The sequence below is a fragment of the Panthera leo genome, chromosome E1 (genome assembly GCF_018350215.1).
Source record: "Panthera leo isolate Ple1 chromosome E1, P.leo_Ple1_pat1.1, whole genome shotgun sequence".
NCBI lineage: Eukaryota > Metazoa > Chordata > Mammalia > Carnivora > Felidae > Panthera > Panthera leo.
The window spans coordinates 56,400,249-56,418,806 of record NC_056692.1 but is presented as its reverse complement, the minus strand read 5'-3'; the positions used below and the strand labels follow the sequence as shown (position 1 = coordinate 56,418,806).

The window sequence follows — 18,558 nt, the reverse complement described above, 5'->3', positions numbered from 1 at the left end:
TCTGTGTGCTCCCTGCTTCCCAGCTGGTAACGGTTTCTGTCCTCATCCTTCTAAAAGGCTGTCGCTAACATGGTTTCTCGTGGGTTCTCCGGCCACGCAACGGAAACAGCCCTCTCCCCGTTACGTCCCGGGTCACGCGAGATCTAAGCTCAAAAGGCCCCCGTGGGGAAACAGGGGCGCAGGAACTCTCAGGGTCACGTGGGTCCCCAGACCTGCAGGGAAAACCCCAGACTTAGAACCCGCTTTTAGGACCTTCGGGCTGAGGCCGTTCGGCCCAACCGGCTCCTGTGTCTTGAGTGGATCTGGCTTCAGTTTAACTTCCTTGCTGTCCCAGAAAGCAGACGCGGCACCAGCCGAGCGGGGAGCGCCCTGGCCCCGGACGCGCTGGGCGGCCCCCTGCGCTGGGCCCCCGAGCACCTTCTTCCTCTGTCCCCTCTCTTCCCCACAGAGTGCAGAAGGAGCAGCTGGAGGCCATCTTCAAGCTCATGAAGGACAACAAGGAGACGTTTGGGGAGATGACAGACGGCGACGTGCAGGAGCAGCTCCGGCTCTACGACATGTAGGCCGCCTCCGCCCGCGAGGCCCCGTCCCCGACTTGCCGGCTGCGGCAGGCTCGCTCGCTCGCTCTCGCGTCTGTAGCTGTAGAGGCGCTACACACGGGCCATGCGGTTCCCAAGACTTAGGCATGGTTTTCCAGCAATCGGGATTATTGTCTTCGGAGTCAGACATTTTTTTTTTTTTTTTTTTTTTTTGCTAAGAGAATGCTCCCCTACGGCTTGCGTCCGTGCAGTCACAGAAGCTTCCAGAAAGCCTTCTGAGGCAGAATGAGAGCGCAGGGTTGTTAGACCGGACACTCGGGCAGCAGGACCTGTTACCCGTCTTCCCCCAGCGCCCCTGAATCCTTCCCACACCCATGTGCCCAGGGGGCCGTGGTGGGGGGACTCTGAACGTCCTTTTAGCAAAAACTCGAACTCGACCCTCACCTTCCACACTGGAGCAGATCGGTGTTATCAGAGTTGGGACCCTCGGAGAGCTTCCCCCGCGGACGCGCGAGACTTACTTCACATATAGGCTCATCTGAGTGCTTATAATGCACCCAGGGCCACGCTAGCTACTAGAGGTAGAAGAAATCACACATGCAACACGGGGCCTCCCTTTAAGGAGACGAAAGTCCTTCAGAGAAGCGAGGCACGTGTGCAGGGAGAGAGCAGGTCCCCAGACAGCATTCAGTAAAACACCAGAATGACCTCACGGGACAGCGCACGGGACACGTCAGGAGGTCAGTAAACCTCTGGGAGTCCACGAACTTGCGAGGACACAGATAACGGCGGGGCTCCTGCCTGCTGCACGGGCCCTGTTTCTGTTCGCCCCACAGGCAGGAAAATTCCTAGCCAACCGAGCCGGAGAGGGTCTGCCCCAGAGAGAGCCCATGACGGTCTTAGAAATATTTTGTATTTGCCGAAATAAAGCTACGTCAACACAGTGAACTCAAAGCAGCAGTGGCATTTTGCATACCTCACATTAGAGATTACGGGGATGGGGGTAAGTTCCTCTCCCTCCGTCCTCTCCTCTTGCTCCTGGGATTCTCCTCGGGCACCTCCCCTGTCTGCTCCTGCCATTCCTTTTGCTTCCTTATGGACAATCTGCACAGGAGAGGGGTCTGTTCTCTGTTGTCCTACCCAAATGTCAGTGCTTTAAAAACAAACCAAAAAAAAGATATATATATCTTGACACTGCTTTAAAAAAAAAAAATTATGATGTTAGACTTCTCTGTTCCCTTCGTCACCTCCCAGGGACCCCTTCCATCGTGTGGCGGGCAGGGCCACCTCTCCCCGGGCCGCCCTGCCAAGCGCGTTGCCCTGGGACCGCTTTATGGGCCTTCCTCTCCTCCTGCCTGGGTCCTTCAGCTCTGATCATGCCAAACAGGAAGGACTTGGTCGTGCTTGAGTCCAAATTCCGACGGCTGTGGGAAAAGTAAAGTCAAGGAATTTTCATATACTTGCATCAGCTAAGATGCTCCAACAGCAAGGAACAGAAAACTCTGACTCTGCCAGCTTATTTGTATTATTTTTAATGTTTATTTATTTTCGAGAGAGAGAGAGACAGAGTGCGAGTGGCGGAGGGGCAGAGAGAGAGGGAGGCACAGAATCCGAAGCAGGCTCCAGGCTCCGCGCTGACATCAGAGAGCCCGGTGCGGAGCCCAAACCCACGAACAGTGAGATCGTGACCTGAGCCGAAGTCGGACGCTCAACTGACCGAGCCACCCAGGCGCCCCATTAAACAACAGGAGAGCTAGGTCACGTGAGGGGCCCAAAGGCAGACTGGCTGCAGGCCCAGACTGACAGGGCCCAAACCACAGTCCCTGAGGCTCAGTCTTCCTCGCAGGGCGGGCTTTTGTGGCCGACTAGCTCTTCCCGTGGTCGCGACACGGCCGTGGGAGTTCAGGTGTCCCATCCGGAAGCAGGAAATGGGACATCTCTGGCTTGTGTCTCTAGGAGTTAGGGAACCCATGCAGGTGCCCCTCTCCCTTCCTTTCAGGTCCCGGTTGGGCAGAATATGTCACATGTCCATGCCTCAACCAATCACAGGCAAGGAGATGGGGACCCCCCCACCCCATGGTCGGCCAGGATACCCGGGGCTGGGGCAGCAACGCGTCACCACACGGCCATTCCGAGGAGCAGACGAGTAGACCCCATCAGGGCTCTGTGAGGATTGGGTAGGGTAGGTGGTTACTGGGTAGACACCAGGACCACTGTCACCTGCTGGGGACTTGGGAGCCTCTGAATATGCTGCATACACCACCCTGCATACCTCCCTGGTGGTGGTTCTGCGGCCCAGGGTCCACACTGGCCCCTAGCGCTTTGAGGAAACACCACTGGCTCACTGGCAACTGTTGGCTCCGATGCCATTTCCAGATAAGCGCCCACTTCCGTTTATACCATTTCCGTCACCTCCTCTGCCTCACTGGGACACCCTCGAGTCCATCTGTGGCCAGAAGAATCCTCTTAGGACCCATTTGAAACGGTCACCCATCTGTCCCACCAGAGGTCAGTGCTGCTCCGGGGCAGGAAAATCAAAACGCCTCTGACAAAATGTACCTGCAGATTGGGAACCCGCTCTTAGAAGTTTCGCGGAGTCGATGGCGAGAACATAACGCACAACCACAAGGTAATACGCCACCCTGCAAGCTGAAGCCGAGACCCCCCTTGCTCGCAGTGGCGGCTGGAAGAAAATGACCTCGATGCCATTAACGCCACTAAAAAGTTTAAGGTACTGGGCTGGGGTGGGGGGGGCGGGGAGGCAGGACACTGCCGGCGTGTCACCGCCACGCAGGGCCCAGAGCCGCAGGGGCTGACAGAGGCCAATCTGAAGAACTCTCTCCAGTCTGGGGCTTGAGACTTTCGGCGCCCAGAGTGTCTGCCCAGCCACTCTCAGTGCCTCCCCCTGCACCCCCTCGCCACTCCGCCCTGGAGCCCCGCGCACAGGCTGGCCTTACTACCTGTCACAAATAGCAGTGGCTTGTCACCCATCGCATCCATCACCACCTCCAGTGGGTTCAAAACCAAGTCCACAGACAGTTCACTTCTATTTACCAAACCCTGTTTGCTAGAAACCTTTCAGGGCTACCTTCCTTCAAAATATCCATTGTAACTGCCACCATCGAGACAAACTTAGGTGTCTCCTTCCTTCCTGCACTGAAAATGGCCAGGGTGAAGAAAATGTGCAATCTAAGCAGCTTTAAGAGTAGCCTAAAACCTAAAGTAAACTTGCTGTGAACTCCTTGTGCACACAGCTCTTTTTTCCCCCCTTTTTGGGTGATTTGTTCTTGTTCTCGATTTTTTTAAAAAAAGTAATCTCAGGGAGTCTGGGTGGTTCATTTGGTTAAGCAGTCAACTTTGGCTCTCAACTCTGTCTCTCAAAAAATGAGTAAACGATGGGGTGCCTGGGTGGCTCAGTCGGTTAAGCGTCCGACTTCGGCTCAGGTCACGATCTCGCGGTCCGTGAGTTCGAGCCCCGCGTCGGGCTCTGGGCTGATGGCTCAGAGCCTGGAGCCTGTTTCCGATTCTGTGTCTCCCTCTCTCTCTGCCCCTCCCCCGTTCATGCTCTGTCTCTCTCTGTCTCAAAAATAAATAAACATTAAAAAAAATTTTTTAAAAAAATGAGTAAACGTTAAAAAAAAAACAGTAATCTCTACACCCAACGTGGGGCTTGAACTCACAACCCCACTATCAACAGTTGCTTTGCTCTACTGACTGAGCCAGCCAGGCACCCCCTTTTTTTTTAATTTTTTAAAAATGTTTTTAATGTTTATTTTTGAGAGAGAGAGAGAGAGAGAGAGAGAGACAGAGCATGAGCGGGGGAGGAGCAGAGAGAGAGGGAGACACAGAATCCAAAGCAGGCTCCAGGCTCTGAGCCATCAGCACAGAGCCCGACGCGCGGGGCTCGCAACTCACAAACCGTGAGATCACGACCGGAGCCACAGTCGGACACTTACCCGACTGGGCCACCCAGGCGCCCCTCAATTTTTGTTTTTTAATCTGAAAATGTAAATCAGATTCCTAAGAACAGATCACTTTGAGTAGTTTTGTTTTTCCCAGTTTCACTGTGAGAAAATACATTTGTCCAAAGGACCTCCGATTGACAGAGCCCAAGTTTATCCTCTGGGCAGCTTTCCGGGCCTGGAAGGCCCGGATGTACACTCGGGTGTAGGCTTGGCCAGGTGCAGGCAGGCCAGGCCACGTGCTTCTGGAAGGCCATGGCATCCCGTGCGTGGAACGAGGCAGTGCTGGGGAGGAGCGTCGAGAAGCTCCGCCTCTGAACCCGTGTGTGTGTGTGTGTGTGTGTGTGTGTGTGTGCGCGCGCGCGTGCGCCGTTGCCTGGGCGTGCTGAGACCCACCCTCTTCCCCTCTTCTCCTGGGCCCCTCATCCTCACTGTCCGGGATCCACGTCCAGTGTCTCCTTCTCACGGTGGAGGGGAGGTTTGTATTACCTAGAAGCAGAGACAAGTCATTTCCTTTCTGCCCTCCTCATCTCCCCCAGGAGCCCCGGAGAGGGGCAGGATGCTGGAAACCCTTAGGGCAGTCTGCAGCGTGGCCCCACTTGGGAGACCTTGACGCCCACCCAGCATGCCTGCGCTTTCGCGACCTAATGTCGGGTCCCGGGAGAAGAGGGGCCAATCTTGGCAAATTTCTACTGTCACAGATTTTTGTTTGGTTTATTTTTGGGTTTCTTTTACTATTATTATTACTATCACTTTATTTGTATTCTATCTCCCACCCCCACCCCCCACGGCTTCCACCAGACTCACCACCACCACCTCTACCCCTTAGGAGCAACTATTTTTATCGTGCTGGTTCTGTCCTTTTGGCATTTCTTTTTGCTGAAGGTAGCAGCCTGCTTAGCGTCTGGAGCTCACGCCACAGGACCCAGGACACCCCTGGTGTCCTCATTCTTTTTCATGCTTCATAGTCCGCTCTGTAATGCTACACGCCGCTGGGGTATCCGGGTGGGTCAGTGAGTTAAACGTCCAACTTCAGCTCAGGTCATGATCTTGTAGTTCGTGGGTTCGAGCCCCGCATCGGGGCTCTGTGCTGACAGCTCAGAGCCTGGAGCTGCTTCGGATTCTGGGTCTCCCTCTCTCTCCCCTTTTCTCTCTTTCTCAAAAATAAATAAACATTGAAAGGAATTTAAAAAAGAGAGAACACTTTAAAAAGTAAATTGAAAAATATATATATACACACATATATGTACATACATACATATACATATATGTACATGTATGTACATATATGTGTATATATATATATATAATGCTACATAGTGCTGACAGCCTAGTTTGTCCATCCATTCCCTGCTGATGGACGTTCGTGTAGTTTCCCATCTTTTGTTAATTCAAATAATGCCACTGTGAATAAAGCTTTGTGCACACGGTTTGTATCCTGTGTGTGGAAGTGTATTTTCAGAGTAGGTCCGTAAAAATGGATTGCTAGGAGGAAGGTGAATACATGTTATTTTGTGAGATCCCCACCATGGCCTCCGGGGGGCTGGGCCAGTTTGCCCACCGCCAGCTCCATGCCTAACTCAGTACCCTGTCAAACAAAGTTCCTGCCAATCTGACAGGTCGGAAAGGTTAGCTCAGCGAAGTTTTTTTTTTAATTCTTTTTTCTTTTTTTAAATGCTTATTTATTTTTGAGAGACCGAGTGCGAGTGGGGGGGGAGAGCACAGAGAGAGAGGGAGACACAGAATCCGAAGCAGGCTCCAAACTGTCAGCCGAGAGACCAATGCAGGGCTGGAACCCATGAACCTCGAGATCATGACCTGAGCCAAAATCAGAGGCTTAACCAACTGAGCCGCCCAGGCGTCCCTCTCTCTCTCTCTCTTTTTTAATGTTTATTTATTTTGAGAGAGAGAGAGAGAGAGAGAGAGAATCCCAAGCAGGCTCAGCACTATCAGCGCAGAGCCCAATGTGCAACTCGAAATCACAATCTTGAGATCATGACCTGAGTCGAGATCAAGAGTGGACCCCTTAATGGACTGAGCTGCCCAGGCGCCCCTTTTCATGGTCTCTTATTTCCTGCATTTATTGTTAGATTAGTCAGGAAGAGCGGACAGACAAGCCTATGCCATCTTGTCCAGACTGGAAGCCCCTCAGGACATGCCTTTGGTTTCTGGAAAGTCTGTGTTGTCCAGATGGTAGGGGGTAGGCAGAGCAGTGGGAGCTACGAGGGGGTCTGCCAAGGCAAAGGGTAAGGGCCCTAGAAAGAGGCAACTTAGGAAAGGCTGGGATGTGATGATGAAGGGCGTGGGGGAAGGGAGGAAGAGAAGGGGTCCCCATCAGGGGAACGGGTGGACGGGTCTCCGGCATTGCCAGCAAGTGACACGATGCAGGACTCAGGGTGGGCGCGGCGGGGTTGGTGCCCGGTGCAGGCGTTGGGGACACTCCCCACCCCAACCCCCGCCAATGGCCAGCTCACAGCTAAGTTTTAATTAACATCTTTCTTATTACGAGAAGGGCTGAGCATCCGTTCAAATATTTAGGGGCTCCTTGCATTGTTTTCCCCCTGCAAACTTCCGTTCTTGTTTCTTCCTGTTTTCTACTGAATTCCCTCCATTTAACCTTCGCTTTAACCCGGGGAACACGGAAGTTTCCGAGTCTCGGTCATCGCTCCGGGCGCAGCGCCCCTTAGTGTCCAGTCCTGACCCTAAACGTGAAACGGGGTGCTTTATTAAGGAGTCCACAAAATCTCGGTAATTCCAGGAAAAGCCTACCAAACTCAGGAGCCTTCATGAAAACCGCAAACCTAACTACCAGCCTAAAACCCAAAAAACTCGAAGCAGCCCAAACCCTTTCACCTGCGCATTAAGCGTCCCTTTTATAGACTATGAGGCTTCCGGCACCTCCCCCCAAGCCCCACCCCCAAGTCCCAGCATTTGGCTGCTGCAGCCAATCCCCTTCCACGACCGGTATCCCTCCGCGACGCCTCAGTGGTTAGAGCAAATGCCAATCTCTCGCGAAGGCAAACATCTTGACTGCTACTGGGTACCGCATCCTTCCATCTAGCCAGAGCCCTCCTTCCCTCGAGGAGGAAAGTCCCGGACGTCCGGTCTCATTTCCTCGGTGATGGACAGGGGCACTTGTCCAATGAGAAGCGCGATCTGGTCCGTCCCGCCCACGCCAGGCCCCGCCCTCGCCAGGCCCCGCCCTCGCCCCAGGGGCTTCCAGGGCGGCGTCTGGCGTCTGGCTCTGCCCGGACCTTGCAAGGTGTTTGCGGCTCCCCGGGGACTCGTTGTCCAGCCCGGGTGCCGCCGCTTCCGGCTGCGGCCTGGTGAGCTGGACGGCCAGAAGCTGGCTCCCAGTTCCCTCCCGCGACAGGGCCAGGGGCCCGGACGGGACAGTCCGTCGTGCTAGGACCCGCCTCCCCGCATACGAAGTCGCTCTGGTCCCTGCACCCCGGAGCGCACTATCCCCACCTTCTTCCCCCAGCACTGCCCAGTCCCGCCGTCCGGTGGCCCAGGGTTTAAGACCCCTGTTCTGCAGCTGAATCCAACACACACGCGCACTCCTTGTTTTTCACCTCCCCGGTTATACCCGGGCCTAAGGTACAATCCAGCAGAAATTTCTGATCGCACAAGCGCACGCACCCGCGTTGCCACCCGTGGTGCCTCTGGTACTGGGCTTCCCTTCAAGAAGGGGCAAGGTGGAATGAGACACCTTCCTCACCTGTGCTTGCCCTTTCCCACCGTGCCCCGGGCGGGTTCACCTGGTAAACACGATTATCCAGCCGGGTTTACCAAAGCACCGCTGAGTAAGTGTGCAATCAGGCAGAACTCACACTGGGCCTGAGTGATTCAGTTGTTTCCTGTCCGACATCCAAATCCGTCCACACCCTAGCGGGGACCCCACCCCCAAGCCCCAATCGCGAATCTTTGGACCTGCCAGTGAGTGGCCTGGTTCTCTACAAATGAGAACGAGGGCTATACCTCAGACCAGGCGGGGGACGTTAAGGGTTACTGAACCGTTCAATAACTCAGTCTGCAGTCAGGGGTTTTTTTTTGAAAATCTCAAACCGCTTCTGTAATGCCTTTCATTGCTTTCTGTTGCGCTCTCCCAAGGGGGACAATGTTGTGCCGCCAGGCATTCGGTGCCTTCAAAAGTTTCTCAGGTTCCCCCCAGCCCTGTGGGGTGGTGTCTTGGCTTGTCTTGCAATCAGCTTCAGTGACACTGCCAGCGAAATTTCAGGCCGGGAAGCAGCTGGCAAGGGGAATAAAATTAAGAAAATTGTTCCCAGAAGAAAAGGTTCGCCGAGAGAAATGGGAGCAAGGGGGCAAGGCACCGGAGACGCAAATTGGGACATTGAGTCGTGTGAATTGGCACATTTATGCCTCCAGACGTCTATTGCGCCCGTCCTCACGCGTCCTCCTGCGAAGCGCTGCGCAGGATGAATTTGATTTGATTTCTGCTTTTGAGGCAAGGTGAGATGAAGGTTCACCAACTTTCTGGAACGCGCGCGAAGCGCAGGGCACTGTGTGAAATCGTCCCAGCAAATCTGTGAAGTCCGCAGTAACGCTCTTCTTTTATGGGAGAAGGAAACGACTCCAAAACTATCGGCGATGATCCGGTTTTAAAACGAGCAAAGGAGGGGCGCCTGGGTGGCTCAGTCGGTTAAGCGTCCGACTTCGGCTGGGGTCATGAGCTCATGGTCCGTGAGTTCGAGCCCCGCGTCAGGCTCTGCGCTGACAGCTCGGAGCCTGGAGCCTGTTTCCGATTCTGTGTCTCCCTCTCTCTCTGACCCTCCCCCGTTCATGCTCTGTCTCTCTCTGTCTCAAAACTAAATAAACATTAAAAAAAAATTAAACAGAAAAGATGTTAAGTGTTGGTGAGGATGTGGGGAAGTTGGAACCCTTTCGCTCTTGACGGGAATGTAAATCGGTGCAGCTGCTTTGTGGAACAGGGGCGATTCCTCCAAAGGTTCAAGAATTGCCACATGACTCAGCCATTTTATTCCAAAGTATACACCCAAGTGAAATCGAAACGTATGTCCGCATTCATTAAAAAAAAAAAAAAAAGAAAGAAATGGTAATCGTAGGTTGTAATGGAGATGTTCGCTTACACCATGGTAGAAATCATTTTGCAATATATGTGTATTTTTTAAATCTTTAATTTGTATTATTTTTTTTAATTAAATTTTTTTTGAGAGAGAGAGAGCACGCACAAGCAGGGGAGGGGCAGAGAGAGAGAGAGAGGGTGACAGACAATCCCAAGCAGCCTCCGTGCTCAGCAGAACCGTGAGATCATGACCTGAGCCGAAATCAAGAGTCGGACACTCAACCGACTGAGCCACTCTGGCGCCCCGCAGTATATGTGTATTAAATCAACACATTCTACACTTGAAACTTACACAAGGTCGTATGTCAATTATATTTCAATAAAGCTGGGGGGGGGGCAACCAAAAAACATATGCCCACAGAAAAACCTTGACGTGAATGTTCAGAGCAGCATTATTCATAATAGCTAAAAGGTAAAAACAACCCAGATGTCCATACCCTGGTGAATGGCTAAACACAACGTGGTCCAACCGTATAATGGAATATGATTCAGCCCTACAAAGGAACCAAGTACTGACATGTTACCGCATGGATAAACCTTGAAAATAATACGCCAAGTGAAAAATCCAGACACAAAAGACCACATATTGTACCATTCCATTTATACGAAATGTCCTGAAGCGCCAAATCGAGAGACACAGAGAGTAGATTCGTGGTTACCTCGGGCTGGGGGCGGGGTAGAAGGCAAGAGCGGTCACCGCTAATGGGTACAGGGTACTTTGGGGGAGCGAGGAAAGCATTCTAAAATCGACTGTGGCTATGTTTGCACAACTGCGTGAATACGCTAAAAGCCATTGACCCGTCCGCTTTACATAGATAGATGCCTTGCATGGTATGTGAATTATGTCTCAAAAAAAGCCGATGGTTCGGAGCGCTCCCGCGCCAGCCCCTGCGGGAGGAGGGGAGGGCCCACGGCAGACTCCGGAGGGCGTTTTGAAGACTGGACGGACATGCAGAGCTCATCCCACGGAGCGTGAGGACCAGGCCTGGGGAATCTGGGTGGCCCATCAATGCATCCACCATGAGTATTATTTGCATTTTACAGAAAAGAAGGCTGAGGCCTAGAGAGGCTAAGTAGCTCAACGGCGCAGGTGCAAAAGCTACGGGAAGCTGCGTGGCTGGGGGTGGGGGGGGGCTGTAGCTGAACTGCCTTTGCCCTGAGACGCCTTGAGTGGCTGGAGTGAAGAAGAACCACACGGCCCAGGGTACTGCAGAGAACTGCTCCCTCCAGGATTACTGCACGGCCTAGAATGGTCCCTGCAGCATGGAGCCCTCCGGGACAAGGAGCCAGGCGACCTGTTAGAGACCTCCCGGGACTGGTCAGGTTGGTGGGTCCTATGACCCCACGCCCTTTCGGGCCGGCCCAGAAGCACCAAGCCCCCCTCCCCAGGAAGATACCCAGTAGAGCCACCTACGGCTTCTGACCGCCCCCCTCCCCATGCCCCTGGCAACCCTGTAGCCCTTATAAATGCAAACAGGGAATCTCACAGGGGAGGTGGGCACACCACGGGGTGTAAGAGGAGGCTAGAACGAGACTCTCACGGCCTCCTTTCCCACCGATAATACAGATATCAGACGCCAAAGATGGGGGTCAAACAGAGAAAATCATTTCTACAAATGGCGGAATTCTCGCTTTTCACTTCCACACTGTATCTGTCAGCACTGATGCCAGGATGAGAAACCACTTCTGGAAGATTTGAGAGGAAGGGGAGTTATGCTAAAAGGAAATTGGGAGCTCAAGCCACCACGAGGGCCAGAGAACCAGAACTGGGCCCGAGGGGGCAGCGAGGCGTCAAGCACCCAAACTTTGCAGGTGACTAGATGAACTCTCAGCCCAGGACCTTTGGTTAGTACCTGGCTGGCTGCCCCCCCCCAGGACCTCTGTTGTGTTTAGACACCTCCTCAGGCACCTTCCACATTCTCTCTTTTCTGTTTCGACTCGGCCCTTAGGGCAACCAGGAAGTGCAAGGGCAACCCTCCATCAGTGGTAAACAGGAGTGTTGGATAAATGCCCAGGCTACTATCTTCGTGGCAGCCGGCCAACAGGGCTCCCACACGGGCTTTTCCTCCCGCCCTGTGTCAGTGGCTCAGTCCGTTTCCTCGTGCCTGCTTCCTAGGGACACTTCCCCAATGAACCTGCACCCAAGTCCTATCTCGGCTCTGCTTTCTGGGGACCACAGACTGAGACGCGACACCCACGTTCTAAAGGTACAAAAATCGGGGCTGGAAACGACCCCATTCTTGACAGATCGGAAGGAGGAAGAATGGAATCAGGATGGTGAACGGAGAAGATTTCAGCTTAAACTGGAAGGTTTTTTTGTGTCTGTAAGATACGTTTGAAAGGGGATCAGAACAAGTCTCCCCAAAATGCTCCGCGTTGGCCGTTGAATTATTTTGAGCCAAATGCAATCAAGACCTGAAAACTCAAGAGAAACTTTTTTGACCGTGTCTTAACTACCTAGAAGAACTTAAATTGGAGGTCTATCCCAGAATGGGAGTTTTTACAAAAATTAATTTTATCTGAGTGACCCGTCTATACGGCAGGGCAAACATGTAATTACCAAGCATCTGTTCTCATTGCCTGTGAGTTGCCCTCCTCCCCTGCCCAGGCTCCCATCCCATTCCTCAGCTCAGAATGGCACATGCACCTTTCGGTTACTTTTCGGTCTTTGAACCTCTCCTGTATGTGGGGTTCCCATATGTATGAAATTAAATTCGATTTCCCCCTATTAATCCGTGTCACGTCAATTTCCTTATTTTTTTAAAGATTTATTTGATTTTATTTTGAGGGGGAGAGAGAGCACGGGGGCAGGGAAGAGGGACAGAAGGAGCGAGAGAGAGATTGAGACAGAAGCCCAAGCAGGCTCCATCGCGTGACCCTGGGATCCTGACCTGAGCCGAAATCAAGAGTCAGACGCTCAACTGGCTGAGCCACCCAGGCGCCCCTCAATTTCATTCTGAGACCAGCTGGAAGAACCTGTGAATGACAGAGGAAAAAGTTTCTTCCCCAACAACATATGCAGCTGAAGCCAAAATGACAAAACAGGGACATTTGGAACATACTGTCACCTTCCTCCCATTAAGATGGCAATTATCTTAACGGAAGATAAGGAAATGGAAAACAACCAGTGTCCTTCGGCAGGTTTGTTGGGAGCACCGGGAACACCACTGCTAAGGAAGGAGCAAAGGAAGCGCAACACGGCGGGAGGAGAAGAGGGGCCCCCACGGAGTTGCAGAGAGGCCCCAGATAGGGAGTTCCAAAGCTGGAATGGTCTTCACCGGGATCCCAAGTGCAGGAGAGAGAACCAGTTCCTTGAGATTCCACTCGGACCAGTCACCGAATACAAGCTGCTCCCGAGGAAGTAGCTGTAACCTGCTTGGGCACAGGGTGGTGCCCTCAACGGAGGGAAATTTCCAGAAGATGATTTACCAGCTAACCCCGCAGCCGCTGTGGGGGGAATGCCCCAGTCCTGAAGGGGAATCTGGGCAGCACCACGGCCATGCACTACGCTCTTACCACGTTTCACGGGTGGTGGTCTGGGGGGAGACCTAGCTGGGCTTGAAATCTACCCGGTTCGTCAGGGCAAAACACGTCCGCAACAAACGCACTTTGCTCTTCCTTTGCGCCCGTGTCTTACGATGTGACTGTCTTTTTTTCTCCCCTTATCAAAGACTCCCACTCAAGGAGGGGAGAGGGGAGAAAAGACGGGGAGAAGAAAAGCCCACCCTGCGACAGGCGGATATTAAAAATCATTCCAGGGGCGCCTGGGTGGCTCAGTCGGTTGAGCGTCGGACTTCAGCTCAGGTCATGATCTCACACTCCGTGAGTTCGAGCCCCACGGCGGGCTCTGTGCTGACAGCTCAGAGCCTGGAGCCTGCTTCAGATTCTGTGTCTCCCCCCTCTCTCTGCCTCGCCCCTGCTCATGCTCTGTCTCTCTCTGTCTCAAATATAAATAAAAACATTAAAAAAAATTAAAAAAAAAATCATTCCATGGCAAATAGATGATCAGACCTAAAGAGTGAATGTTTGTTGGACAAACATCAGTAGAATTTAAATTTGTCCTACGTATGTCCAAACTGTTACTTGAGACCTGAGTATGATGCTTAAAGCTTCTGTTTGGGGGTGTGGGGGGAGGGGGCAGGGGCTATCTGGTTTTTCCCATGTTCTCTCTTTGTATCATACTTGCCAGTGGGAAGCTAATCCGCTTCTAACATAGTTCGAGATTTCTTCTGCTTTTTTGTTTGTTTCATCTTGGTTTCTGGCGTCATGGACAGCAAAAGAGTCTATCACCCAGGGAGGAGTGAACCGTGTAGCTTAAGAGAGGAAGATCTTTGAGAGTCTACTTCTTTTTTTGTTTTTATAAGTTTATTTATTTATTTTGAGAGAGGGAGAGAGTGCGAGTGGGGTAGGGGCAGAGAGAGAGGGAGAGAGTCCCAAGCAGGCTCCACATTGTCAGCTCAGAGCCTGTCGTGGGGCTCAAACCCACGAACTATGAGATCGCAACCTGAGCCAAAATCAAGAGTTGGATGCTTAACCAACTGAGCCACCCAGGCACCCTTCGAGTCTCTTTTATTTATTTTTATTTTTATTTTTTAATTTTTTTTCGAGTCTCTTTTATTAGCTAATAACAGTCTACCTTCCTTTTTTTGTTTCATTTATTTATTTATTTTTTATTTATTTTTTATTTTTAAGATTTTATACTTAAGTAATCTCTGTACCCAACATGAGGCTCAAACCTACAACCCCAAGATCAAGAGGTGTGTGCTCTACAAACTGGGTCAGCCAGGCACCCCTTTTTCTTGTTTGTTTTAAATGACATTGATTTGGGACACCTGGGTGGCTTAGTCGGTTAAGCGGCCGACTTCGGCTCAGGTCACGATCTCACAGTTCCGTGAGTTCGAGCCCCGCGTCGGGCTCTGTGCTGACCGCTCAGAGCCTGGAGCCTGTTTCCGATTCTGTGTCTCCCTCTCTCTGACCTTCCCCCGTTCATGCTCTGTCTCTCTCTGTCTCAAAAATAAATAAACGTTAAAAAAAATTTTTTTAAATGACATTGATTTGACAGAGAAACCAGGTCACTCATACGTCTTTTCTAGAATAGTTCACCTTCCGGATTTGGCTGATGGTGCTCTCAAGGTACAGTTTCCCTATTCTTCTAAACCCCGTATTTCCTGCAAACTGGTAGTTAGCTCTAAAGGCTCAGTTGTTCAAGTGCAGTGTTTGGGGCCATAATCTATGACTTAGTCTTTCTCTGCCAGTTGTCCCAACACAGTGGTTTTTTGTTTTGTTTTGTTTTGTTTTAATGTTTATTCTTGAGCGAGAGCGTGAGCAGGGGAGGGGCAGGGAGAGGGGAACAGAGGACCCAAAGCAGGCCCTGCGTTGATAACAGAGAGCCTGATGTCGGAGCTCAAACTCACGAACCGTGAGATCACGACCTGAGCCGACGTCAGATGCTTAACTGACTGAGCCACCCAGGCGCCCCCAAAGTATTTTATTTTTTTAAAAATTGGGAGCCCACTTCGGATCCTCCATTCTCTTTCTCTCTGCCCCCTCCCCTTCTCGTGCTCTCACTCTTGCTCTCTCTCTCTCAAAAATAAATAAACATTAAAAAAGAAAAAAAAAAAACCTATTCCAGGATGTGGAGGATAAGCTTAGGAATCCCCCGGGCCTACACCAATGGGTTAACAAGGCACAAAGAAACACAAAGTCATAAAATGCTCACACCCGAGTTTGGGTAACCAGATTGGCACTCCAAGAACAGGGAGGCACAGGGGCGCCTGGGTGGCTCAGTCGGTTAAGTGTCTGACTTCGGCTCAGGTCATGATCTCACGTTTCATGGGCTCAAGCCCCGCATCGGGCTCTGTGCTGACAGCTCGGAGCCTGGAGTCTGCTTGGGATTCTGTGTCTCCCTCCCTCTCTCCCTGCCCCTCCCCCACTCATGCTGGCTCTCTCTGTCTCAAAAATAAATCAACATTAAAAAAATTTAAAAACAAAGAATAGGGAGGCATAAAGGTGCCAAGACTAGGGAGGTGCAAAGGCACCCTCAAATAGGGAGGAGGTGCTGAACCCCCCCAAAATAGAGAGGCAAAGGCCTGACATAGAATCAGTGGAAAGGTGCCCCATACATAGGAATCACAAGATTAGATATTCGGGGTGAAAGCACCCCAAGTTTAGTACTATAGCAGAAAGCTGCTTTCATAGGAGAATAGGGCCAGGGTAGGTAAATTGGTAGATTGGACTTTGGACCGCTGGGCTGCAGGCAAAGCAGTCCAGATGGGAGATGGTTAACAAAAGAAAAGGTGCCTTGTCAACCCTGAGGTTATTCCCCTGTCTGTCTCATCCCCCAGGCTGGCAAAGGTAAACAGGCACGGTGCCTCCTGTCTGTTGTTAACAACCATCTACCCATCCGCCCGGCGCCTGGATTTTGTTTTATGTTGACCCCAACCCCAAACACCGTATATCTTCAGAACCCCCTTTTCCCCCTCACGTCCCCAAGTTAATGTTCCTAGTTTCTTTGTCTCTTTGTACACGCCCATCACATTTGCAAGCCTTCTGATCTGAATAAATACGGGGCAAGGACCGTTATTCAGGGCTCTTGTCTTTCTCCCCCCTGGACACTCTTGTCTTTTCCCCCCCCCGCCGGACACGAGCCGTCTCTCGTTTGAATCCTGCGTCCGCTCTTTTGCTAGACAAAAGACAACTTTAGACTCAGAGTCGACGACACCGGGATCCGATCCAAGATCAAACGCTGTGTTTGGATCTCTTGTCTCCCTTCATCTGGACCGGCTCCTCAGTCTCTTTGTCCTTCGTAACCTTGACATTTTTGAAGGGTACAGGCCAGTTCTTTACTAGACTCTGTGAACTTCTAATGTGATTCATCTTTGATAGCTTCCTGGCTTTCTGGCATAACAAGATGCCCCGAATCCATCTGTACATTTCCTGCTCTGGAGCCTAATGGGCCGCTTGTCCAGACATCCCTGGTTTCTTTCCGTGGAAAATGGGATTTAGAGACAGGACTGAATTCCGGTGCCCTGGCTGGTGGTGGAGGCCAGATGTGAGGGGGGTGGGGGCTGTGGGCTCGTGGGCAGCAGCTGGGGTGGGGGGAGGGGGGGCTGACTCTCCAGCGGCACCCAGATCCCTGCCGGGGGGGGGGGGGGGGGGGGGGGGGGGGGGGGGGGGCGGGGGGGGAGGGGAATGGTGGTTTCAGGCCGGCCTCCGTAGACCAGCTTTTCCCACTAGGAAAAGCAGGAGGACATGTGACGCTTGTCCATTGGAGTGGCTTTGGGTGTAATCCCTGAGGTGGTTACCTACTCGTTTTTTATGACAGACTTTATGGTGTCTTGCAGCTTCGAAGATTTCCTTGTTTTTTCTTATCTAACATTATTGATTTACTGTAATCACCGGAAATGCAAACAGAAACCAAGGCCTCAAGAGGCTGTCAGGGAAGTGACTGGGTACTTAGAAGCATGACGTGGCTGCTTCGAAGGAAACAATAAACACACAGCACTCCCGAGGACCGGCTTTGTCCCAGCCCTCCCACCCCCACCCCCAGTTATCCCCGGAGGCGATTCTCCTCCCCAAGGTCCTTCCCTCTGCGGTCAGAAGGGCTCCCGACTCACCCGGAACTGCCTTCACTATCAGCAAACCTCCCTCTTATTCTCGTGAATTCCCTAGAAGAACACACTTCTTAAGTGGTATGCAATGCCCTTTGTCCCGAATGCCTCTGATCGACACCGTTCCGCGGAGTCGCGACAACCAGGGAGGTCTGAAGTTCAAGGCCTACCCTTGGCGTGCTAAGGACCGTGCACTTTGGGCTCCTCGGTTTCCCAAAGGGAAGGGTAGTGGCGAACGCTCCAGGCTGGCTGAGGAAAGGGCCTCGGGACAGAACTGTCCCCTCAGAGGGGCAGGCGGCGTGCGCTCCGGACAAGAATCTACGTGCGGTTTCACTGAACCTCGGTGGGTCGGGGTAGCGACACGAAACGGTGCTCTGTTTGCTTCCAGCCTGTCCGTGCCGGCTCACGGTCTGGTCTGGAGGCCACCTGGACAGCCCGCGGGGCCCGCCCTTCCTCTGACCTTTGTGCTTCTTAGGAAAATTCAGGAAACGCCCAGGCTTTTGTGCACCGTCCAGGGGCCACGGGAGACTGGCACGGGAGCACCCCCATCCTCGTTCCCAGACTCAGTGTTTTCAGATTCCATCGGCATGGGCCACTCCACTGAGGGTCCTGCCTCCAGAAACCCCTAGACTGGAGACAAGAGCCACACTAGTGTGAACAGTCATGCAGTGGTCACCCGTGTGAACTCCAAACCCCTAGGGAACGTGCGTCAATTTTTCCCCAAAGCTCCCGTCCCCCAAAAGGTGCATGCTGGTGACAGGCCCGGCTGCAGCTGCCACGCTCAGTAAGCAGGAGGTACCCCCTCCCCTTCCCACCCCCCTGGTGGTCTTTCTCCTCTGAGCCTTTGGAGGAAGTCCAGCTTTCCCATTTTCAAGATACAGGTCTCTCTGAGGGCCTCGTTTTTGAGCTTTGAACCTTGAGAGGAAGGTGAGTCAAGATTCAAATATTAGGGGGCGCCTGGGTGGCTCAGTCGGTTGAGCATCCGACTTCGGCTCAGGTCACGATCTCGCGGTCCGTGGGTTCGAGCCCCGCGTCGGGCTCTGTGCTGATGGCTCGGAGCCTGGAGCCTGCTTCCGATTCTGTGTCTCCCTCTCTCTCTGCCCCTCCCCTGTTCATGCTCTGTCTCTCTCTGTCTCAAAAATAAATAAACGTTAAAAAAAAAATTAAAAAAAAAAGATTCAAATATTAGGCAAAAACAAGCTGGCATTTTGAGTCTAGAGAAATGGCATTTTCTTCTTAACAGGCAGGGCTCCAAAGGGGTGCAAAAACGGGCAGGGGTCCCTTCTCCTCTTTCATGGACATCCTCCTAGGTTGTTGTCACTTGTACAAGTACGTCAGAT

The 18,558-nt window shown here is 52.3% G+C and overlaps 1 protein-coding gene across 1 annotated transcript in view; it reads left to right on the top strand.

Annotated features, from left to right (window-relative positions):
- MXRA7 (matrix remodeling associated 7) overlaps positions 1 to 1,487 on the top strand; it is a 28,466-nt gene extending 26,979 nt beyond the window's left edge. Inside the window, exon 4 of the mRNA XM_042916889.1 lies at positions 449 to 1,487. Coding sequence (XP_042772823.1) covers positions 449 to 563 — 115 coding nt within the window. The 3' untranslated portion in view covers positions 564 to 1,487. The remainder of the gene's footprint in view (positions 1 to 448) is intronic.
- Positions 1,488 to 18,558: the final 17,071 nt, after the last annotated feature.